The sequence below is a fragment of the Megascapheus bottae genome, chromosome 1 (genome assembly GCF_031878675.1).
Source record: "Megascapheus bottae isolate mThoBot1 chromosome 1, mThoBot2.hap1, whole genome shotgun sequence".
In the NCBI taxonomy this organism is placed as follows: Eukaryota; Metazoa; Chordata; class Mammalia; order Rodentia; family Geomyidae; genus Megascapheus; species Megascapheus bottae.
The window spans coordinates 98,200,784-98,220,319 of NC_143509.1; the positions used below are offsets into that span (position 1 = coordinate 98,200,784).

General features: G+C 38.2%; 1 protein-coding gene across 4 annotated transcripts in view; it reads left to right on the forward strand.

Annotated features, from left to right (window-relative positions):
* Itsn1 (intersectin 1) overlaps positions 1-19,536 on the forward strand; it is a 181,109-nt gene that overhangs the window by 58,038 nt on the left and 103,535 nt on the right. For 2 of the 4 annotated variants that reach the window (XM_090349060.1, XM_090349046.1), the window contains exons 5-8: positions 3,824-3,984; positions 12,406-12,585; positions 14,772-14,868; positions 17,975-18,078. In XM_090349060.1, coding sequence (XP_090205186.1) covers positions 3,824-3,984; positions 12,406-12,585; positions 14,772-14,868; positions 17,975-18,078 — 542 coding nt within the window. The remainder of the gene's footprint in view (positions 1-3,823; positions 3,985-12,405; positions 12,586-14,771; positions 14,869-17,974; positions 18,079-19,536) is intronic. The other 2 variants (XM_090349067.1, XM_090349054.1) reach the window with 1 other exon arrangement.

Here is a 19,536-nt window from a genome sequence, read left to right on the forward strand (position 1 = left end):
TCAGCCTTACCATTAGACTTTGGGGAAATTAACAGAAACAAGTTGATTGGAGAAATAATTGCAAGTGGGCTTAAATGGATGACAGAGCTAGTGTATGTGTGTGTGTGTGTGTGTGTGCGCGTGCGCGCGCGTGCACACACACCCAACAGAAAAACCTAGGAAACTGAATTGCCGGCAGTGGTGTAGTACACTGAGACAGAGAGAGAGAAACTGGGCTTTGTGGAAAACATTATATTTTTATATAATGTGTATAATGTTTGAGTTTTCTGTCACCCACCAAGGAATCTCAACAGGTGTGTGTGTGTGTGTGTGTGTGTGTGTGTGTGTGTGTATGTGTGTGTGTGTGTGTGTGTGTGTGTGTGCTAATTCTGAGACTGGGACGTAGGATCTCATGCTCTTGCTCATGGCTAGCATTCTATCACTTGAATTATGCCTCTAGTCTGGCATTTTGCTAGCTAATTGGAGCTGGAGTTTTACGGACTTTTCTGCCTGGGCTGACTTCAAACCATGATCCTCCATGCCTCGACCTCCTGAGAAGCTAGGACTGCAGGTGTGAACCTCCAGCATCTGACTCAGTCACACTTTTAGAACTGAGGAAAAACTGAGAACTACAAACTTGAGTAAATATTGGAATTGGAAGTGGTTTAATTTAGCCTGTAAAACTTGAGGGTTACGTGTTCTTTTTTACTTATAGAGGCACTTGGGTGGACAGGTTTTTAGAAACATTACATTATTCTAATTAAACAATTACGAGAAAGCCTCTTCTCCCCCAACTAATCTCATTCCCAGTCAGTGTGGGGAATAGACAGTGGGCATCTAACTGTTCGTTTTAAAGTTACTAAATTCTGAAGCATGCATGTTGATGTTAACTAATGTTTCCTTCACTGAAACATTTTTGAAATAGCTAAATCTTTCTATTAAAATGCGTACTAATAAGTGGTAGCTCACGCCTGTAATTCTAGCTACTCAGGAGGCTGAGATCTGAAGGTCCAGAGCCAACTGGGCAAAATCTGGGAGAGACTCTTACCTACAATTAGCCACCAGAAAACCAGAAGTGCACTGTGGCTCAAGTGGTAGAGCACTAGCCTTGAGCTGAAGAGGTCAGGGACAATGCCCAGGCTGGGAGTTCAAGTCCCATAACCGATTAAAAGAGAGAGAGAGAGAATGAAAACTTTGAAAGTAAAATTTATGCTATGGCAAGGTATAGGATTGCTTCAGAATCAAGATCTGTATTAGTTTTTCCTTATGTGATTGTAGGTTTACTAGAACTAAGATATTTTAGTGTAAAATTTAATGAGATTTATAGACATTTGGTAAGATGTCTATAAATAACTTTTAAAATTAAAATGTTTCTGTATACTAACATGTATCTAAACATGGAAATGAGGAGTAATGTTGTACTTAGAATTTTGGCAAAAATGATAAAATTCCATAGAACATCAATGAAAGTTTATTATTTTACATGAAGAAAATATTATCAAGAACTGAAAAAATAGGAATACATTCTTTTTCTTGATGGGCAAACTTGTGAGTTTTCTAAAAATTAGATAAACAGAAAATATTATTTGGATCCCAAGAGGATTATGTGTAGAATACAGAACATGATCTTAAAACTTAAGGGGGAAAAACATCCCTTGTGAATAATCAATAGAAGTTTTCAAAATGGAAAAAGCCTTACCTCAGAGCAAGGAGTGTACTGCAGAGCTAGTGTGACCTAGGAATTCCTCAACTAGAAAAGAAAATCAGGAATAGATCTCACTTCTTATGAACATTTAACCCATGGTAAAACATGTTATTTCAGCAAGAAAATGGTCTGGGTAATAAATACTGATGGAAACGTTAGGCATCTGTGTAAAAGAAATATAGTTGGTTGAGATTATATGACACACACATACACACACACAATTAAAATGTAATGAGGTAATGCAATCTTAGAAAATTAAGGACTGAAAACTTACAAACTGTGATAAAAATATATCAATGTATGATTTCAGTAAAACTTGATATAAATATATCATTTCTGTTCAGTAAAGACAAAATCAATAGACAAAGACTTTAACAATCCATAGTTAATTTGGCCCATGCCATAAGTACTTGTAAAATGACAAGAAAAAGTCATGCATAGATCAGGAATTGCATCATAGCGAGGAATGAGCAATCTGTACAGAGAGAGTACAAATTCTACTGGCAAATGACATATGTGCTCAAGTGAATGTGACTACGGTGGGAGCTGGGATTCCTTGCTTGAGCAACATACTGCTTGTGGCAGCTCCGGGCCACCATTTCCTGCTTTAGGAGCTGTCTGTATTTTCCAAAATAATTGTTTCTATGTTTTCAGTTGTTATATCTGTTGGAGATTTTGAGTCTTCATTGTATGCCTTTTTCGTTGTGTGTTGTATCACATGCTTTTTTTTTTTTTTTTTTTTTTTTGCTGTTGTTGTTGGTCGTTGGGCTTGGACTCTGGACCTGGGCACTGTCCCTGAGTTCTTCAGCTCAAGGGTACAACCCTACCCCTGGAGCCACAGTGCCACTTCCCGTTTTCCAATGGTTAATTGTTGATAAGAATCTCATAGACTTTAGTGCCTGGGCTGGCTTTGAACTGCAATCCTCAGATCTCAGCCTCCAGAGTAGCTAGAATTACAGGTGTGAGCCACCGAGCCCGGCCCTTTTTTTTGATTGCACTCTAGTAATAGAGGATTACTTTTTGTGAAATTTTATTTCCTTTGGAGATAATTCCTGAACACAGTTCAGTTTCAGAGATTGCTAATCATGGCATTAATTTTAATTGAACTCACTTGCCTTTATTTGATATTTCTAAGATAATTTTTCATAAGATTGGGGAAAAAAACTTGTACTCTTAATGCCTGGATTGAAGAAATAAAGTCCAAACAACCCTTTCATTTAACTGTCGAGCATGAGTATGTATAGATGTATTGTGCAATGTAGTTTCAACTATAAGCCCTTTTCCACCTTTTGCTTTTCTTTTTTTGTTCTGTGGGTCATGGGGCTTGAACTCTGGGCCTGGATATTGTCCCTGAGCTTTTTAGCTCAAGGCTACTCTCTTACCCCTTGAGCCACAGTGGCACTTCCAGTTTTCTAGTGGCTGGCTTTGAACCTCGATCCTCAGATCTCAGCCTCCTGAGTAGTTAGAATTACAGGTGTGAGCCACCACGCCCAGCTGCCTTTTGCTTTTCTTTAAGAGAAAATACTTTCTTTAAAAATTCACTAATAGTTGCACTCAGACCGCATATGTGTGAGCAAGCACAGTGTAAGCTCAGTATGCAGGGTAGGCCTCTCAAAGAAAATGTAGAATAATAGCAGTATTCCAGCATAGTAGACCATAATACAGTAAAGGATAGCCTGTTATAAAGTCTATAGAGCAGCACAGAGTGAATATAATTTAAACAAGAATCTGTAGAATATAATTCTAACTGCTCTTTTCCTAACCAGATTTTCTTTCCACATAATGAAATTCTCCCTTTTAAACTGTATCAATGATCTGTAGCATATTGACAGTTGTGCAGCCAACACTAATTTTAGAACATTTCATCAGAAACGAAACCTCTTTTCTCTAAAGTACAAAATTTTCAATGTCAGGCTGAAAATTACTTGTTGGATTGTGTAATAAAAAGTAGCAGTGTAAAACGTATCTTACATTCAAGAAATCCTTGCCGATACTTTAGTTCTTCCGCACTGCTTGGTAAAATTTTGTTTGTTCTCCCTAGAGAAGGGAGCTGATGATTTTGTTTTGTGTCAGTGGGAGTGGCGGTTGGGAAGGGTTCTTTTGTGGTCACAGTTGTTCTGAGTCTATGCTGGTTTGCAGGGCTCTAGCTGACATGAATAATGATGGAAGAATGGATCAAGTGGAGTTTTCCATAGCTATGAAGCTTATCAAACTAAAGCTACAAGGATATCAGCTCCCCTCTGCACTTCCCCCTGTCATGAAACAGCAACCAGTTGCTATTTCTAGTGCACCAGCATTTGGTAAGTGTGGAAATGAATTGTTTCCTATATTTCATTATTATATTTTAAAAATAGATTTTTTTTCTCTTTTGACATTGTAAAATTCTTATGGACAATTATTTCTGGAAAATGTTAGGTCTTTAAAGATAGTGCCGAGGAGGAAAAGGATTGAATCCTAAGCCAAAAGTCACTACTCAAAGCAGCTACAGAAATACACCTACAGTCAGATGTTGTATTCTCTGTCTCCTTCACACTGACCTTTCACATTGTTCCATGCTTTTTGCTGTTTCCACAATGCCTGCCTGCCTGCCTGCCTGCTTGCTTGCTTCCCTGCTTCCCTTCCTTACTTCTCTCCCTCCTTCTTTCCCTTCTTTCTTTCTTCCTTCCCTTCCTTCTTTCTTTATTTCTGTTGGTCATGAGGCTTGAACTCTGGGCCTGGGTGCTGTCCATGAGCTCTTCAGCTCAAGGCTACCGCCCTACTCCTTGAGCCACAGCACACCACTTTCAGTTTTCTGGTGGTTAATTGGAGATAAGAGTCTCACAGACTTTAGTGCCCTGGCTGGCTTTGAACTGGGATCATCAGATCTCAGCCTCCTGAGGATTACAGAAGTGAGCCACTAGCACCTGGTTGTTCTTTTTTCTTATATAAAAACAATTCCTTTGGATTATGGTATCTAGGAGAAAAAAATATATATATACATGAATGTGTATATAATTAAAAACATACATATGATTTGTGTTTATACAAGGGAATGATTTATTTCATACCTCTATATATACATACAACATAATCTACCCAAAGTAATCTCTTCCATCGTAATTTCTCCCCTATACTCGTTTAAAACAATTTTAAGGAAATGGAGCTATGGCTGAAAGTAGTGGAGTGCTAGTCTTGAGCACAAGACCTCAGGGATACTGTCTGAGTTCATGTCCCAGAATCTGCTGAGTTCATGTCCCAGAATCTGCGCGCACACACAAAACTAAACAAACAAAGCCCAAACAGTTTCTACAGCTTTCATTACTTAATTTTCATGCATGCTATATATTTTTTGATTAATAGTATTGAGGCAGTTGGCCAGTGTAGTAGTTTTTCTCTTTGCATTATTATAAGCTGAGAAACACCAAGGAAGCAAGCTAACTCTATTGAGAGAGGGGGGAGAGGGAGAAAGGTGATTGATCAGAGTTTTGTAGTCTGGAGGCAAGGGTCTGGCATTGGCTCAGCTCTGGTGAGGACCTCATGGCAGATGGTAGCACAATAGTGGGAATGTGTGTGGGAGGAAAAATTCTTTTCAAGCAGGAAGCAAGAAAGCAACTCAGAGGTCAGGCATAGTCTTGATTACAACTGGCTTCTGAGAGAGCTCAGGGCCCCCGGGGAGCTGCTGAAATCCCTTCTGAGCACAGTTCCTCCTGTGACCTCAGGATCTCCCTCTACACTCCCTCTTAAAGGTCCACCATCTACTACATTGCCTGAGCTGGATGAAGTTCCTAGCACAAAGCTACAATAGGTAAATTAAATTTTATCAGTGAAAATAGAATAGAAAAGTTATACTGAATAAAAAAAACATAATTGCATTTATTTTCTTTTAATTTTTATTTTTTGCCAGTCCTGGAGCTTGAACGCAGAGCGTGGTCACTGTCCCTGAGTTTCATTTGCTCAAGGCTAGCACTCTACCACTTACAGTACCATGTTTGACTATTGATATGGCACCATTGAATCAAACCCAGGGCTTCACGCATGCTAGACAAGCACTCTACAACTAAGGCACATTCCCAGCTCTGTGTTTATTATTTTTTTTATAAAAACACCTTTTTCTGCCAAGTGTTTTCCTTACAAATCAGTTGACAGTTTGTGGCTCTGAGATCATCTGTAGTTGAGACTATTACTCTGTTTCCCCTCTTGAGTTATTTAGATTGACATAAGCATTAAATAGTAATGGGATAAAACATTGGATTCCTGGGAAAGTCCTTAAAAAGTTTACAGCAAAGCACAAAAATCATGGATTGAGTTTCATTCCATCCCTCCCATTTAATATATCTAACGATAGGTGATAAAGTGAAAAAAACATTAGAAGAGGGAATGAATGGCCAAGACGTTTGAAGTAGTTAAGATGGTATTTGGTTTTCTTGTGGCCTTCCAGCTGTACAAGAAGAAACTTGAAAGAGGAGAAGGGGCCCGCTGACATCCCATTTCCTTTTGTGCTTCATTCCAAGTTATGTGTCAGTAATTCTCCCCCTAATGCTTATTTTCTTTTCGCTAATCCCATTCAGATCTTCAGGAATTTCAACTGTAAATATTGCTGGTTTATTTCTATGAGGTTGTGGCAAGGGTCTTATAGTCACTTACAAAACCTGCCACTCACTGCTACTAAGGGCACCTAGCAAGGTTTACTGACCTGATACTCTACAAATCTGCTAGCTCTCTCTTCCCTGGGCTTTTTCCTGGCTTTCCTTATTTTGTTCTTATCACATCCATCTATGTAAACTGTTGTCAAATGGAAACTATGAAAGCATTTGAGGGGTTTAAAGTATATGATTTTGATTAGGTTTGCCAAAGTGCACTAAAAAAACCCAAACCAAGCCAAACACTTCCTTGTCTTTGCTTGTGTTTCTAGTTTTACGCCTCAGCTCCACCTGAGTAGCTGTGACTTAGATCTGGATGGTAATAATATAGAGATCAGATTAGATTCATTTAGCTTTTATTTTGGAAAAAATAAAAAATTTTGGTCAAAAAGGATTTGTCAGGAGACTTTTATTGTGACATTTCTGTACATGTACACTGCCTATGCTATAAACCATAAACCTCAACCTCTCTATCGCTCTTCCCAGGTGTTTAATTCTTTGTGTAATAAACAGTTGGCCTATGGGAGGGTGTAGCTCGTAATAAAACATATACTTAGCATATTTGAGGTGCTGGATTCAATTCCCAGCATCAGAAAATAAGAACGAAATAAAACCTTTTTTCCCATTGTATAAGGAAAATAGATACCAGTTAAAAATTGACAGTGTAAAAATATTTAAAGAAAAAAGTGAAAATTATTAAGTCTATTACCTAGAGACAACATTCTCTCTCTCTCTCTCTCTCTCTCTCTCTCTCTCTCTCTCTCTCTCCCTCACACACAGACACACACACACACATATACACACACACACACAGTAATCTTGCACAAGTAATTATATGTTCTTAATAAAAATGAATAGAGTCAGGTACCCATGGCTCACACTGTAACCCTAGCTACTCAGGAGGCTGAGATCTGAGGATTGTGGTTTGAAGCCAGCTGGTCAGAAAAGTCCGAGAGACTCTTATCTCCAATTAACAACCAGAAAACTAGAAGTGGTCCTGTGGATCAAAGTGATAAAGTGCTAGCCTTGAGTGAAACAAGCTGAGGGACAGTGCGAAAGCCCTGAGCATAAGCCCAAAGACAGAAAAAAATGAATAGAGAAGCAAAAGTATATAAATGTCTAACAGTGCAGAAGGAAGGAATTGGGTATCTGATGTAGTAAAAACAAGACAAAACCAAAACCACCTCATCCAGCCAATCTGAGAGCAGAGGAATTATGCTCTGTGCAGGATGCTCGTGAGAAGACATGGACAATGTGTGCAGTCCAATTCCCAGGAACTCACCAGACTTCTTGGGGAGGTGGTTTAGTGGTAGAGACTTGCCTACCCAGCATGAAATTATGGATTTCATCCCCAGCACTACCAAAACCAACCAAAAAAATAAAACCTGCCTCATCAAAGCTTCCTTTTGGGACAGAGCCCTATGTTGAAAACTGTGTGGGAGTGCAGTCACAATTGAGTAGTACAGGGACACAGACAAAGGAAAGGGAAAATCCAGATGAAAGAGGGGGAAGAGGGGGAGGACAGAAACCAGAAATCCCAGAGAGCAAGGCTCCCTTAAAATTAAGCAATAGAAAGTAAGAAGCAAGGCCAAATCCCACACCATTATTTTTAGAAAAAAAAGGGGGATATAGACCCAAATAACAACTAATTTTGTGTGTGGGGGAGCGGTTTCATGGTGCATGAACTTTGGACCTGGATGCTGTCCCTGAGCTCTTCAGTTCAAGACCACCGCCCTACCCCTGGAGCCACAGCCCCATTTCCCCTTTTCTAGTGATTAATTGGAGATAAAAGTCTCAAGGTCTTTAGTGCCCAGGCTGGCTTTGAACTATGATCTTCAAATCTCAGCTTCCTGAGTAGCTAGGGTTACAGACGTGAGCCACTACACCCAGCATAATTTTAAGTTTGAGATTAAATTGGAAGAACTCAGGAAAGAATGACCCAATCCATTTTAGATTTGAAGACTAAACAAGAAGCATCATAAGAGATACCATCTGTCTGAAGAGAAGTAAAAGAAAATAGAACCTTCTAATTGAAAGGAAAAGTATATAAAAAGAATTGAAAAACTTAATACCAGAAGCAAAGGAAATTGAATATATAATTAGTAGACGTATCTTAAGAAGAAAACCCAGTCAGAGGAAACACACAAATGGTAAAACAAGTTAAGACAACTTTCTTCAAATAAAAAGATTTTGAACTATATTTAAAGGACAGTATCATGAACCTAAAGATAAAGTCCTAGAAATACAGACAATAGAAGAGGAGGAGGAAGAGGAGGAAAAAGAAGAAGAATAATCTAATTGCAGTAGCTCATGTCTGTAATCCCAAACTACTTGGGAGCTGTCAGGAGGATAGCGTGTTTGAGGTTAGTTTGTGATTTATTAACAAAATACCATCTCAACAAACAGGCTGGTTGTGGTGGTATAAATCTACAACCCTGGGTACATTGAATTCATAGGGAAGATTACAGTCTAAGGCCAGCCGCTGTGAAAAGAAATGAGCCCTTACTTGAAAAATAACAACAGCAATGAATTGACATAGATTCTGGCCTCAGCAGCAGAGTGCCTGCCTAGCAAGCATTAGGCCCTGATTTCAAATCTCAGTGCTGCCAAAAGGAAAAAGGAAAGGAAAAGAAATCATTGGGTTTATAGAAAAAGAAGAGATATTATTTATATGGGAAGGAAGATTTAGATTATTTTCAGACTTTCTTGACAGCCGTGTTTCATGCCAGAAGAAAATGAAGAGGATAACAGAATTCTTAGAATGAACGAAGGATTTTATGTTCGGAAAAGGTTGACTTTCAAGTAGAAAGAGTATAGATACGCTGTAACCAACTTGTAAGAATTCAGGGACTATTGAATGAGTTAAGAAATCATTAGAGAATTAGCTTTGTTTTCCTTTTTTTTTTTTTTTTCCAGTCCTGGGCTTGAGCTCAGGGTCTGAGCACTGTCCTTGGACTTTCTCAAGGTTAGAGCTCTACCACTTGAGCCTCAGCACCACTTCTGGCTTTTTTCTATGTATGTGGTACCAAGGAATCGAACCTGGGTCTTTGTGCATGCTAGGCAAGTGATCTACCACTAGGCCAGACTCCCAGCCCTTAGCTCTATTTTCTGTTCACCTGTTCAGCTACCTATCTATCTCCTTGGTGTGTTTATTCAAAGGCCTAGAAATAGTAGTTTGCTCCAGCATCAGAAAGCACCTCCAATATCAAGGCTGTGAACTTGGGAAATACTACTTCTCACTAGAGGAAAGCAGTTTCTGGGATAAACAGTTGTAGTACTGGATCATGAAATGTACTTTGTAATCAGGTTAGTCAGGAAGCTATCCAAGTAGTTAGCATGGTCATGCCAGAAGTCTCAAGCCAAGTTGAAGAGGCACACGGTGCCCGAAGATAGGATGCTTACAACATGAACTAAAACTAAATATGAGTGAATCATTGATTCAAGCCCCAGGACTGGCTAAATAAACAAATAAATAAGAGGCTGAAAAAAAAATACAGTGACAGTAGGTTAAAGCTATCATAAGTAAATCTGGTTACAACATGTGTCTTGGACTAAAACTAAATGAGTGAATCATCAATCCAATAATGGTACATGTTTTAAAAGACTGACTCACTTTAAGAGAATTAATGTTCATTTTAGTAAAAAATAGGAAGATAACAAAGTAGAGGTTTTTTTTCCTGTTTGAGCTGTATATCAGAATAACTTCTTATTAGAAGTACTCTTTATAAAAGTATTGCAGCTAAGAAATGGTGAAGAGGTGGTAGGATTAGAGCGTTACTGTTTTTAACTCCTTATGAGCGAATGCTTAAAGGCATTAAGCACCAGTGAATGCCATGATCACAAAGAGGCGACGCATATTATGTGCTGTCTGTGGTCTTAACAAAGAGCCAGTGCCAGTCCGAGCCAGGCTTTGAATCTAACCATCTATCTTCAGAAAGCACAGAAACTAGAGGAAAATGTTGAAACATACACTGAATGAAAATCCAAAGAATCAAGACTGTAAAACTAGGTTACAATGGTGTGGATCTTTCTTTGGTAATCTGTGAAGAAAAATTACAGAAAAGGAGTCCCTAGATGGACAGAAACTTGACATTTCAGCAGTGAGATTCTCAAGCACAACAGAATAAATTGAGCACATCCCTTCCCCAAGGATAGCTCTAAGAATGGGCATAATTGGCAAAACAACATTTAGCATTGTGCAAATGAAAGGTATCTGAGAATCAGTTATGCTTCAAAAGCTGATATGATACAGGTATGCACCAAGGGAACAGTAGAAATTGTTTCCTATGCCAACCCCTTAGCTGGATTAGCCAGGGAAGGGCTGTCCTGAGGGGCAATTGTAAGTACCAGTCACCCTTGCTGCTTCCTTGCTGTGGAGGAAGGGTAATATCTGTGCCTAGCAGCATTTGTCAGTGAAAGTGGCCATCTTTGCAGCAGCTGGGGGGGTAGGGTGTGTGGCTGTTGTGAAGAAGTTGAGATCGAGGTCAGAATAACTATATTCTTGGTTGAGCCCATACATGAGACGATGAGTGTGGGCACAAAGCAGCTGCAAACCTCTGGGCAACCCTTATGCTATACGTATGCACAGCTACAAACCTCTGGGCAACCCTTATGCTATACGTATGCACAGAAAATATGTGGCAGGGTTTTAGGAAACGAAGAGATTAAGGTTGAGACAAGTAAAGAAAAGGAAATAATTTTGTTTGTCTCTATTACTTCTTTGACTGTTTAGGATGTATTTATAGAGAGGCATTTCCCCCATCAAACATTTGGCTACCATGAAGGATAGGAAAGGCATGCCAAGTATTTTGAGAATAGAGTGTGTGATAGCAGTCATCTATCTTCCTTTCCTTCTTCCTTCTCCTCCTTCCTTCTTCCTTATTTTCCTTTCCTTCCTTCCCCTCTTCCTCTTCCTCCTCCTTCTCCCATTTACTAGTTAAAAATAGAATAAATGATGCTGGGCGCACATGTCTCATGCCTGTAATTCTACCTGTTCAAGAGGCTGAGATCTGGAGGATTATAGTTTGAAGCCAGTCCAGGCAGAAATGTCCTCAAGACTCCATTGCCAGAAAAACCAAAAGCCAGGCTAGTAGTTTGGATCAAGTGGTAGAGCATCAGCCCAGAGCAAGCAAGCCAAGAAAGCCCAAGGCCTTGAGTTCAATTCTTAGTACTGGCAAAAATAAAAAAATAAAAAAAGAGAAAAGAATTTAATAATAATAGATTACCTAGTATTTTCCTATGGGATCCAATTAGGTTATTGGTTTTAAAATATCATTTTGAATTTAGATTTACTTCTGGTAGCTTTAATCTACTGTCACTGTATTTTTTTCCAGTCTCTTATTTATTTGTTTGTTTATTTAGCCAGTCCTGGGGATTGAACTTGGGACCTGGGCACTATCATTGAACTTTTGTTCAAGGCTAATGCTATACCACTTGAGCCACAGTGTCACTTCTGGCATTTTCTGTGTATGTGGTACCAAGGAATCAAATCCAGGGCTTCATGCATAGTAGGCAAGCACTCTACCACTAGGCCATACTCCTGGCCCTTTGATTACTATTATTAAAGTTTATTGATCCTCATTTTGATTAGTTCCTCTTTAAGCTGAGTCTAGGGTCCTTTGAAGGTAATCCTTTAAATTGATAAAATTTTTTATACTTCTTAAGAAATAATTAAGGCTGTATGTACATTTAATTTTTTCATGTTGTTGCTTAAACCAAGATCCTCCTGTTTATGCTTTCCATTTAGTTAGGACAAGAGGGACATGCCACCACCTCTAGTTTTATTGGTTGAGATAGGAGAAGGGTCTCACAAATTTCTTGGGCTGCTTGGTCTCAAACTAGGATCCTCCCGGTCTCCACCTCCCTACTAGCTGAGGTTGCAGGCATGCATCACTGCACTTGACCCTAAACTCTTATTTTTCAGTGGGTATCAAGCCCATTGTGAAACCCAGAGCCACCTTGTGTGTACTAGGCAAGTACGTTCCCAGTGAGCTACACTTGGGGAAACCATGGGAAAGTGGTTTTTTACTTCTGTCAGTACTGGGTTACCTAATGCTAAGATGTGATTGGCTGTGAGTTTCCTTGGGATTTTTTTCTTTGTAGGTATAGGAGGTATTGCCAGCATGCCACCCCTTACAGCTGTGGCTCCCGTGCCAATGGGGTCCATCCCAGTTGTTGGAATGTCTCCACCCTTAGTATCTTCCGTTCCTCCTGCAGCAGTGCCTCCCCTGGCTAACGGGGCACCCCCAGTCATCCAGCCTCTGCCTGCGTTTGCTCATCCTGGTATGTGACCTGCCCAAAGCATAGACTGAATTTCCACAACTTGTAATTTGCTGTTCACTCTTATTAAATCTTTTGTTGCTTTCTGATTATACTTACGTCATATTTTACTCCAAAAGAAAAATACCTTAAAATGTTTCCATTTAATCTCCCTCCCCCCACCCCTTCTTAACATATGAAGTAGTGTATTGCATGGTAGTATAGAGAACAGGAAAGAACTGGAGTCATCGCTCTCTCAGGACCTCTGTGGACAAGGCTGAACTCAACAGTGAAAGCCAAGAGCATCATTTCCTTTCAAGGACATGATAAGAGCCACTGAAGTTGAATTGTGAACATTTTGTATTTTCCTGTATTAGTGTTATGAAATACTAATAAACAAACCAGTCCCTTAGGATTAGAACTATGTAGTAGAGAAAAATGAGCACTGTGGGTTTTTGTTTTGTTCTGTTTTTATCAAATAGATTAGCTCACATCATAGCTAAGACATGGAACTATCCCAGATGCCCCTTAGTAGATAAATGGATCCTGAAGTTGTAGAATATTTACACCATGGAATTCTATGCTGCCATCAGAAAGAATGACATTGCGCCATTTGTAAGGAAATGAAAAGACTTGGAAAAAATCAGATTAAGTGAAGTAAGCCCTACCCAAAGAAACATAGGCTTCACGGTTTCCCTCATTTATAACACTTAGTATGTCTAGGATTTTCCTAACAGAGGATCACAGTAGCTCAAAAGCTTTGTACATATGGCCATATAGAATGAGGCTAGGTGAATGAACTCCAGGATATGGAAACAAAAGGCTTATTTTTGTGATTGTTGCTTTTAAGGTACTATGTGAAGCCATTTCCTTTCTCTTCTTTTCCCCTTATGGTTTATCTCATGCTGTTACTATATCTGGTATATTGTGTTTACATTTATTTGTTTATTTGCAGAAGGGAAGGTAAGGGGAAAACAAGGTGAGTGGGAGGGGGCAAAGGGAGGGAAAGTAGGAGAAAAGCATGGGAAGGGGTAACAATGTTCAAGAAGTAATGTATCCATTACCTTATGAATGTGACTGTAACCCTTCCGTATATCACCCCAGCAACTACAACAAAAAATGTCGAGTAACTCAGGCAGAAATGGGATGCTAGTCAATTAAATGACTAAATTTATTAAGACATTAAGTAGTATTACATGCTTGCTTAATTGAAGGAAAGGATTTAGGTCCTGATTTAATTGCATTTTGAGTCTATTGAAAGTCTTTTCTTTTAATAGAAAACATACCTATAGATATAGTTAATCCTAAGTAGCAAATTTTAATGGATATGTATGAATATGACAAGGCTGTTTTTAAGTTGTTTGGAAATGTGTGAGTAAACTTTGAGTATTGAGAGAGAGCATGCTTTTTAGCATTATATTTGAGACATTATTTCTGTATCTGAGCCAGCCTTGATTTATTATATGTGTCAGGTTATATCTTCTAAGTTATGACAGTGATTCTTTTTCATTTAGATTTTGACACATGCTTCATGTGTAACAGTGATTGCAAATTAGATAGCAGTTGTTCTGGTAGTATAATCGAATCCCAGTGCTCTGAGGCTTGCTTTCTTTTGTGGCTCATGGCAAAAGTTACAAGATAGGAAGCAAGGGTGATGGTAAAGAGCAAGACCAAGGATCTGGGTGGTTTTTTTTCCTGACACACAGGTAATCGGGTCCAATGAGAATCAAACACAAAAGCTGTCCCTCCTCAGCATTACATGTCATCTAGCCAAGCCTTGGCAGCTGAGGCGGCTTGACTCTTATGTCTGGAACTCTTTAGCTCCTTCCAGGACAAGAAATGCATTCTTAAATATTTAAACAGTTATTTCACATACTCTTTGAACAAACCCTAGAAAATGTGGTAGTAAATGCTCAGTGAAGAGAAACAAAACTTTAATAGTGGCCACCATTACTAGTCAGTAAGGTGATTGATTCTCAGTAGAAAAGGTAAATCCTGAAACAAGAATTTTCAGTGAAAGGGCAAAGAATGAGTGGGAAATAACTTTAAGTTTGGACTAAAAATAAAATACAGTTTTTTTTTTTTAGTCTCGGATATTTATTTTACTTATTATTTGCCTACAACGTTATGATTGTATTTTAATTTTCGTAAATAGGAGAATGTTGCCTTGTCTTTATAGAATTAAAATCCTTTAACACTTGATTTTACAGCAGCCACTTTGCCAAAGAGTTCTTCCTTCAGTAGATCTGGTCCAGGGTCACAATTAAACACTAAATTACAGAAGGCACAATCATTCGATGTGGCCAGGTAAGCTTGCTTGAGTTTGGTTAGTGCTATTCTCCCATAAAGTTTAAAAAGTAATTATACGTATCCTTTATTTGTTATCTTCTTTAGTATTATAGACTGCTAAAATAATGTTTAAAATTCTAGGTAATGTCACTAAGAATTATTTGTTGTAGCAATCGCATAAACATGCTACTTTCTGTTATTTTCTTTTTGCCAGAACTGGGCTTGAACTTAGGACCTAAGCACTGTCCTTGGGCTTTCCTCAAGGCTAGTGCTCTGCCATTTGAGCCGCAGCACCACTTATGGTACCAAGGAATTGAACCCAGGGCTTTGTGCATGCTAGACAAGCACTCTACCATTAACTAGGCCACACTCCTGGCCCTGAAAAAAAAAAATTAAAGAACTATTTTATGTTTATTAGTTAAAAGTTAATGTATAAATTTTTTCTATGAAGACTAGATCCTTCATTGGTCTTAGTTTTAATTCTGTCTTATAAAGTTGGTGTGGCTTATTTATAAGACAAAGTCCAGGGTTGTTTTTTTGTTTTGATTTGGTACATGTCCTGGGGCTCGAACTCAAAGTCTAGCCACTGTTCCTGAGCTTTTGTGCTCAAAGCTGGCACTTTACCACTTGAACCACAGTTCTACTTCTGGGTTTTTGGTAGTTACTAAAAGTCTCACTTTCTTTCCAGTTCAGGCTTTGAACCATGATCCTCAGATCTCAGCCTCCTGAGTAACTAAAATTGCAGACATAAGCCACTTGTGCCTGACAAAGGCCAAGTTTTAAAAAGCAGATTATTCACAGTTTATTATTTTTATTTTTGTTGTCATTTTTATTTTTATAATAACATTAACATTATTTAATGCATTAATGATTAAGAAAAATATCATTCATTGTAAATTATATACAGTAGTATTTATTATTTAATCACATATGACTCATTCTTTGTACTTTGGGAGATACAGCTTCATATTATCTTTCATTTTTATTTTCTTTTGACCCTAATTTTTTCTTTGCATACTACTACAGTAAATTAACAAATTAGGTCTCTTTTTGTTCGAACTTTTTAAATGAAGGGGATGTAAAATGAATGTCATTCCAGTTTTTCTTTTTAATCTTCTCTAGAATCTTAAAGTTAATCAAATGATTTTCTTCCTTTGAAGATAAAATGTTGAATGTTTTTTAAATGATTGAAAGAAAATCCTAAACTGAGAAAGTACTGTGCCAAAAGCTTTATACACAAGAAAACATTCTTTCCACATAAATGACTATTTTCTCTGGACTTTATACAGAATGATCAGATTCAGAGACATTAAGGAACTTGCACTTCTCAGTGTTAGTTTTTAATTTTTAAAATGTTCTCTAAATTTTCTCTAAAAACTTCAATTCATTGTGGTATGCAGGTACTTGTTATTTTAGTTGTGATTTTAATCTTTAAGGTAGTTAAACATATATTAAATATGTTTTGTCCAAAAATCTTTTTAATTCCATTTTACCCAATAACTTGTGCAATATATATTGTTACAAGATTGTGAATGAGGAAGTAAACCCAGGCAAGTTATAGTCTTGCCTACAATTACAGCTTTGTAACAGTGGAGTTGAGATTTAAACTTATATCCATATTAAAACTTTATTTTCCTATACCATGTTGAAATTTCATGTTTTTCTAGCTTTCCAGAAGAGATTTTTGAAGTCTGCCCTAAAGTCTATTTCTGGCATTAGAATTGAATGTTACTCATTATTAACAAATATTAACACAATCATTACAGTTAGATTTTTTAAATGTTTTTAGTCATTTGAATTTTCAAGTTGTTAGTCTATTTAAATTCTCCTGGCCAAGAACCATGGCTTGATAAGTGTTATCTGGTACAACTTCTGTTCACAACACCCTCCAGCTCTGGTGTGCAGAGCCAGATAGCTAGCTCCTTGACAAGTGAGCTGCAGTTGGAATTAGCAGAATATCAGTTAACATGAGAGAGTTGTTGCAGGTGTTTTTACAGCAGAATAGATCATGGTAAGTGTTCTTATTAAGAAATTCATATGACTCAGAAAAAGTGAATTTATATCAATACTTTCCAAGTGTTTGTGAGCCTGTTTTTTTGCTTTATGAATGACATGGAGTTAAGTACATAGACAATACATATAAATGATGACTAAGAGATTCAATGCATGGTTCAAATTTTGCTTTTGTGTAGGAGATGTAGATATTTTTGTTTGAATGAAAGGAAGTTGAAGATGAGGCATATCTTGTCATCTGTCTTGAAAGTGCAATGCCATTTTTACTGTCAGCTCAGCTGTTGTATTTAAATTACTGTGTTTAGACAGTAGACACTTAACAAACTACCAAAGTGATTCTTGTGTGGGCTGTGGCATCTGAGGAGAAAAATGTCAGGATATTTAGGCCATACTGGCTGCTAGCGAGGGTTTCCTCAGGTCAGGGTAGTGACACTTGGGCAAGGGGAAGTTGGGGTTGGATGGCAGTCAAGAAAGTAGAGCCCTGTCCTTTACTATTCCACTGATGTGCCATGAGCCTGGAAATGTTCTCTTCTGTCTCTGGGAAACTCTGTTTGCTGGGAATATAAACTTCCCAGAAAGAATAGTTCCCCTTCATTAAGAATGGGTCCCATATTGGGTTTAACAAGGTAAATATCTTGGAAACTACCTTTGAAAAGGTACTTGTCGACATTGCTTTCTAACCAAAGGAGAGGCATTCTAAGTGCTGAGAAAGGCCTAGACTTGAGATTTCCGTGTTTCAAGAACCTTTAAGTTATCAAATATGGATGATATATATATGCATATATGTATACATAGACTATAAGACAATAACTTGAGGTTGTTATGCTTCTCCTTGCTTCTAGAAAACTTCAAAGCTTATTTATTTATTTTGAGAGAATGTATATAAATGAGGAAGGGCTACCAGTGTTATTCAGTGGTTGAGCATTTGTCTACTCACATAGTGTCCTCAATTTGATTTACTGTACTGCAAGAAAGAAAGAAACAAAGAAAGAAAGAAAGACAGACAGACAGACATACTGTTCAAGTTAGATATCCAAGAGCTCTTAGCTATGGTTTTCAGAAGACCAGTGGGTTATTCCTATGATTGTCACCCTCCTTCCTCTTTTTCCAGCAGTGCCCCTCCAGCAGCAGAATGGGCTGTGCCTCAGTCATCAAGACTGAAATACAGGCAGTTGTTTAATAGTCATGATAAAACCATGAGTGGACACTTAACAGGTATTTACAAGTAAATTTAATTTGGGAAATGTGGTCTTTGTTTGAATGCAATGTGTTTCTAAATACTGGGCCAATATTTAGAAATGCTGACACTTCCGAATTGTCTCCCTCTATTTGCCTACTTTTTTTGGAACTGTGTGCCTTACTATGGCTTGAACTGAGGGCATTGTCGCTGAGATTTTAAGCTCCAGGCTATCACTCTGCCAGTTGAGTTGTTGTTCCACTTACAGCCTTTTGGTTTGAACATAGGCATCTCACAGACTTTCCTGCCCAGACTAGCTTAAACCATAATCTTTAGATCTCAGGCTCCTGAGTAGCGAGGATTACAGGTGTGAGCTACTGGGGATGGCTAGTTTATATTCTTATTATTCCCGGCACATACAAGGGCATTTGAATACACACACACACTCACACTCACACTCACAATTGGAAAGTTATTCATATGCCAGCCAAAATAGTATGTTCACTATTTGTAAAAGCCAAAAACTGAAAACAACCCTGAATATCCATCAAGATAGAATGTAACACAATCACACAATTATATATGCTATACTAATGAAAATAACTTTTAGTTACTTTATGTAAGAAATATATAGAATAAAATAAGCCAGACCAACAGAGGACTACTCAACAAATAGAATTCAGGCTACACTTGGTGGGAAGTGATGCTAGAAGGGAGAAAAAAAGAGCCTTCTAGGGTACAGTTGTATTATTTATGATCTCTATAGTCTGAATATTTTCCCTTTGGAAAATTAATTTTCTAAGCTCTACAAATGTCTACATTTATCTTTTTATTATTGTGTGCTTTGCTGTCAGTGTTTTATATGTAAATGAAAATTAAAACAATATCTACCATTTACTGGGTACTTTTATGTGTTACACTATGCTTAGTCAACATTAGGGTTCCTTATACAATGGATTGGAGATGTGTTGATCCAGAAATAAATCTCAGAAATGAGAAAGCATAGATCCAAATAGATATTGCCTTCCTTAAGTTATCCAGAAGACCAACTCAAGCCAGGACCATGTCCACAGCTTTCCCCTCCTCTCATTGGTGCTTTCTCCTTCATCTTCACTCTGCTGGAACCTTGTAGTGATCCCTGATCCCTACTGCTTATTATACAAATTAACATTCACTTCTGTGCTGTGTGCGTGTGTGTGTTTCTATTTTTTTTTTTTTTTCCCAGGTGTGGGGCTAGAACTCATGGCCTGGGCACTGTCCCTAAGCTTCTTTTTGCTCACAGCTTGCGCTCTGCCACTTGAGCCATAGCACCATTTCTAGCTTTTTCTGTGTATGTGGTACTGAGGAATTGAACCCAGGGCTTCATGCATACTAGGCAAGCACTCTACCACTGAGCAACCTTCCCAGCCCCTACTTCTGTGCTTTTTGTTGAGGTCACATTTGGAAACCTTCGTGTACCTGAAAGCACTTCATATGCTGGGTGCCAGTGGGTCACT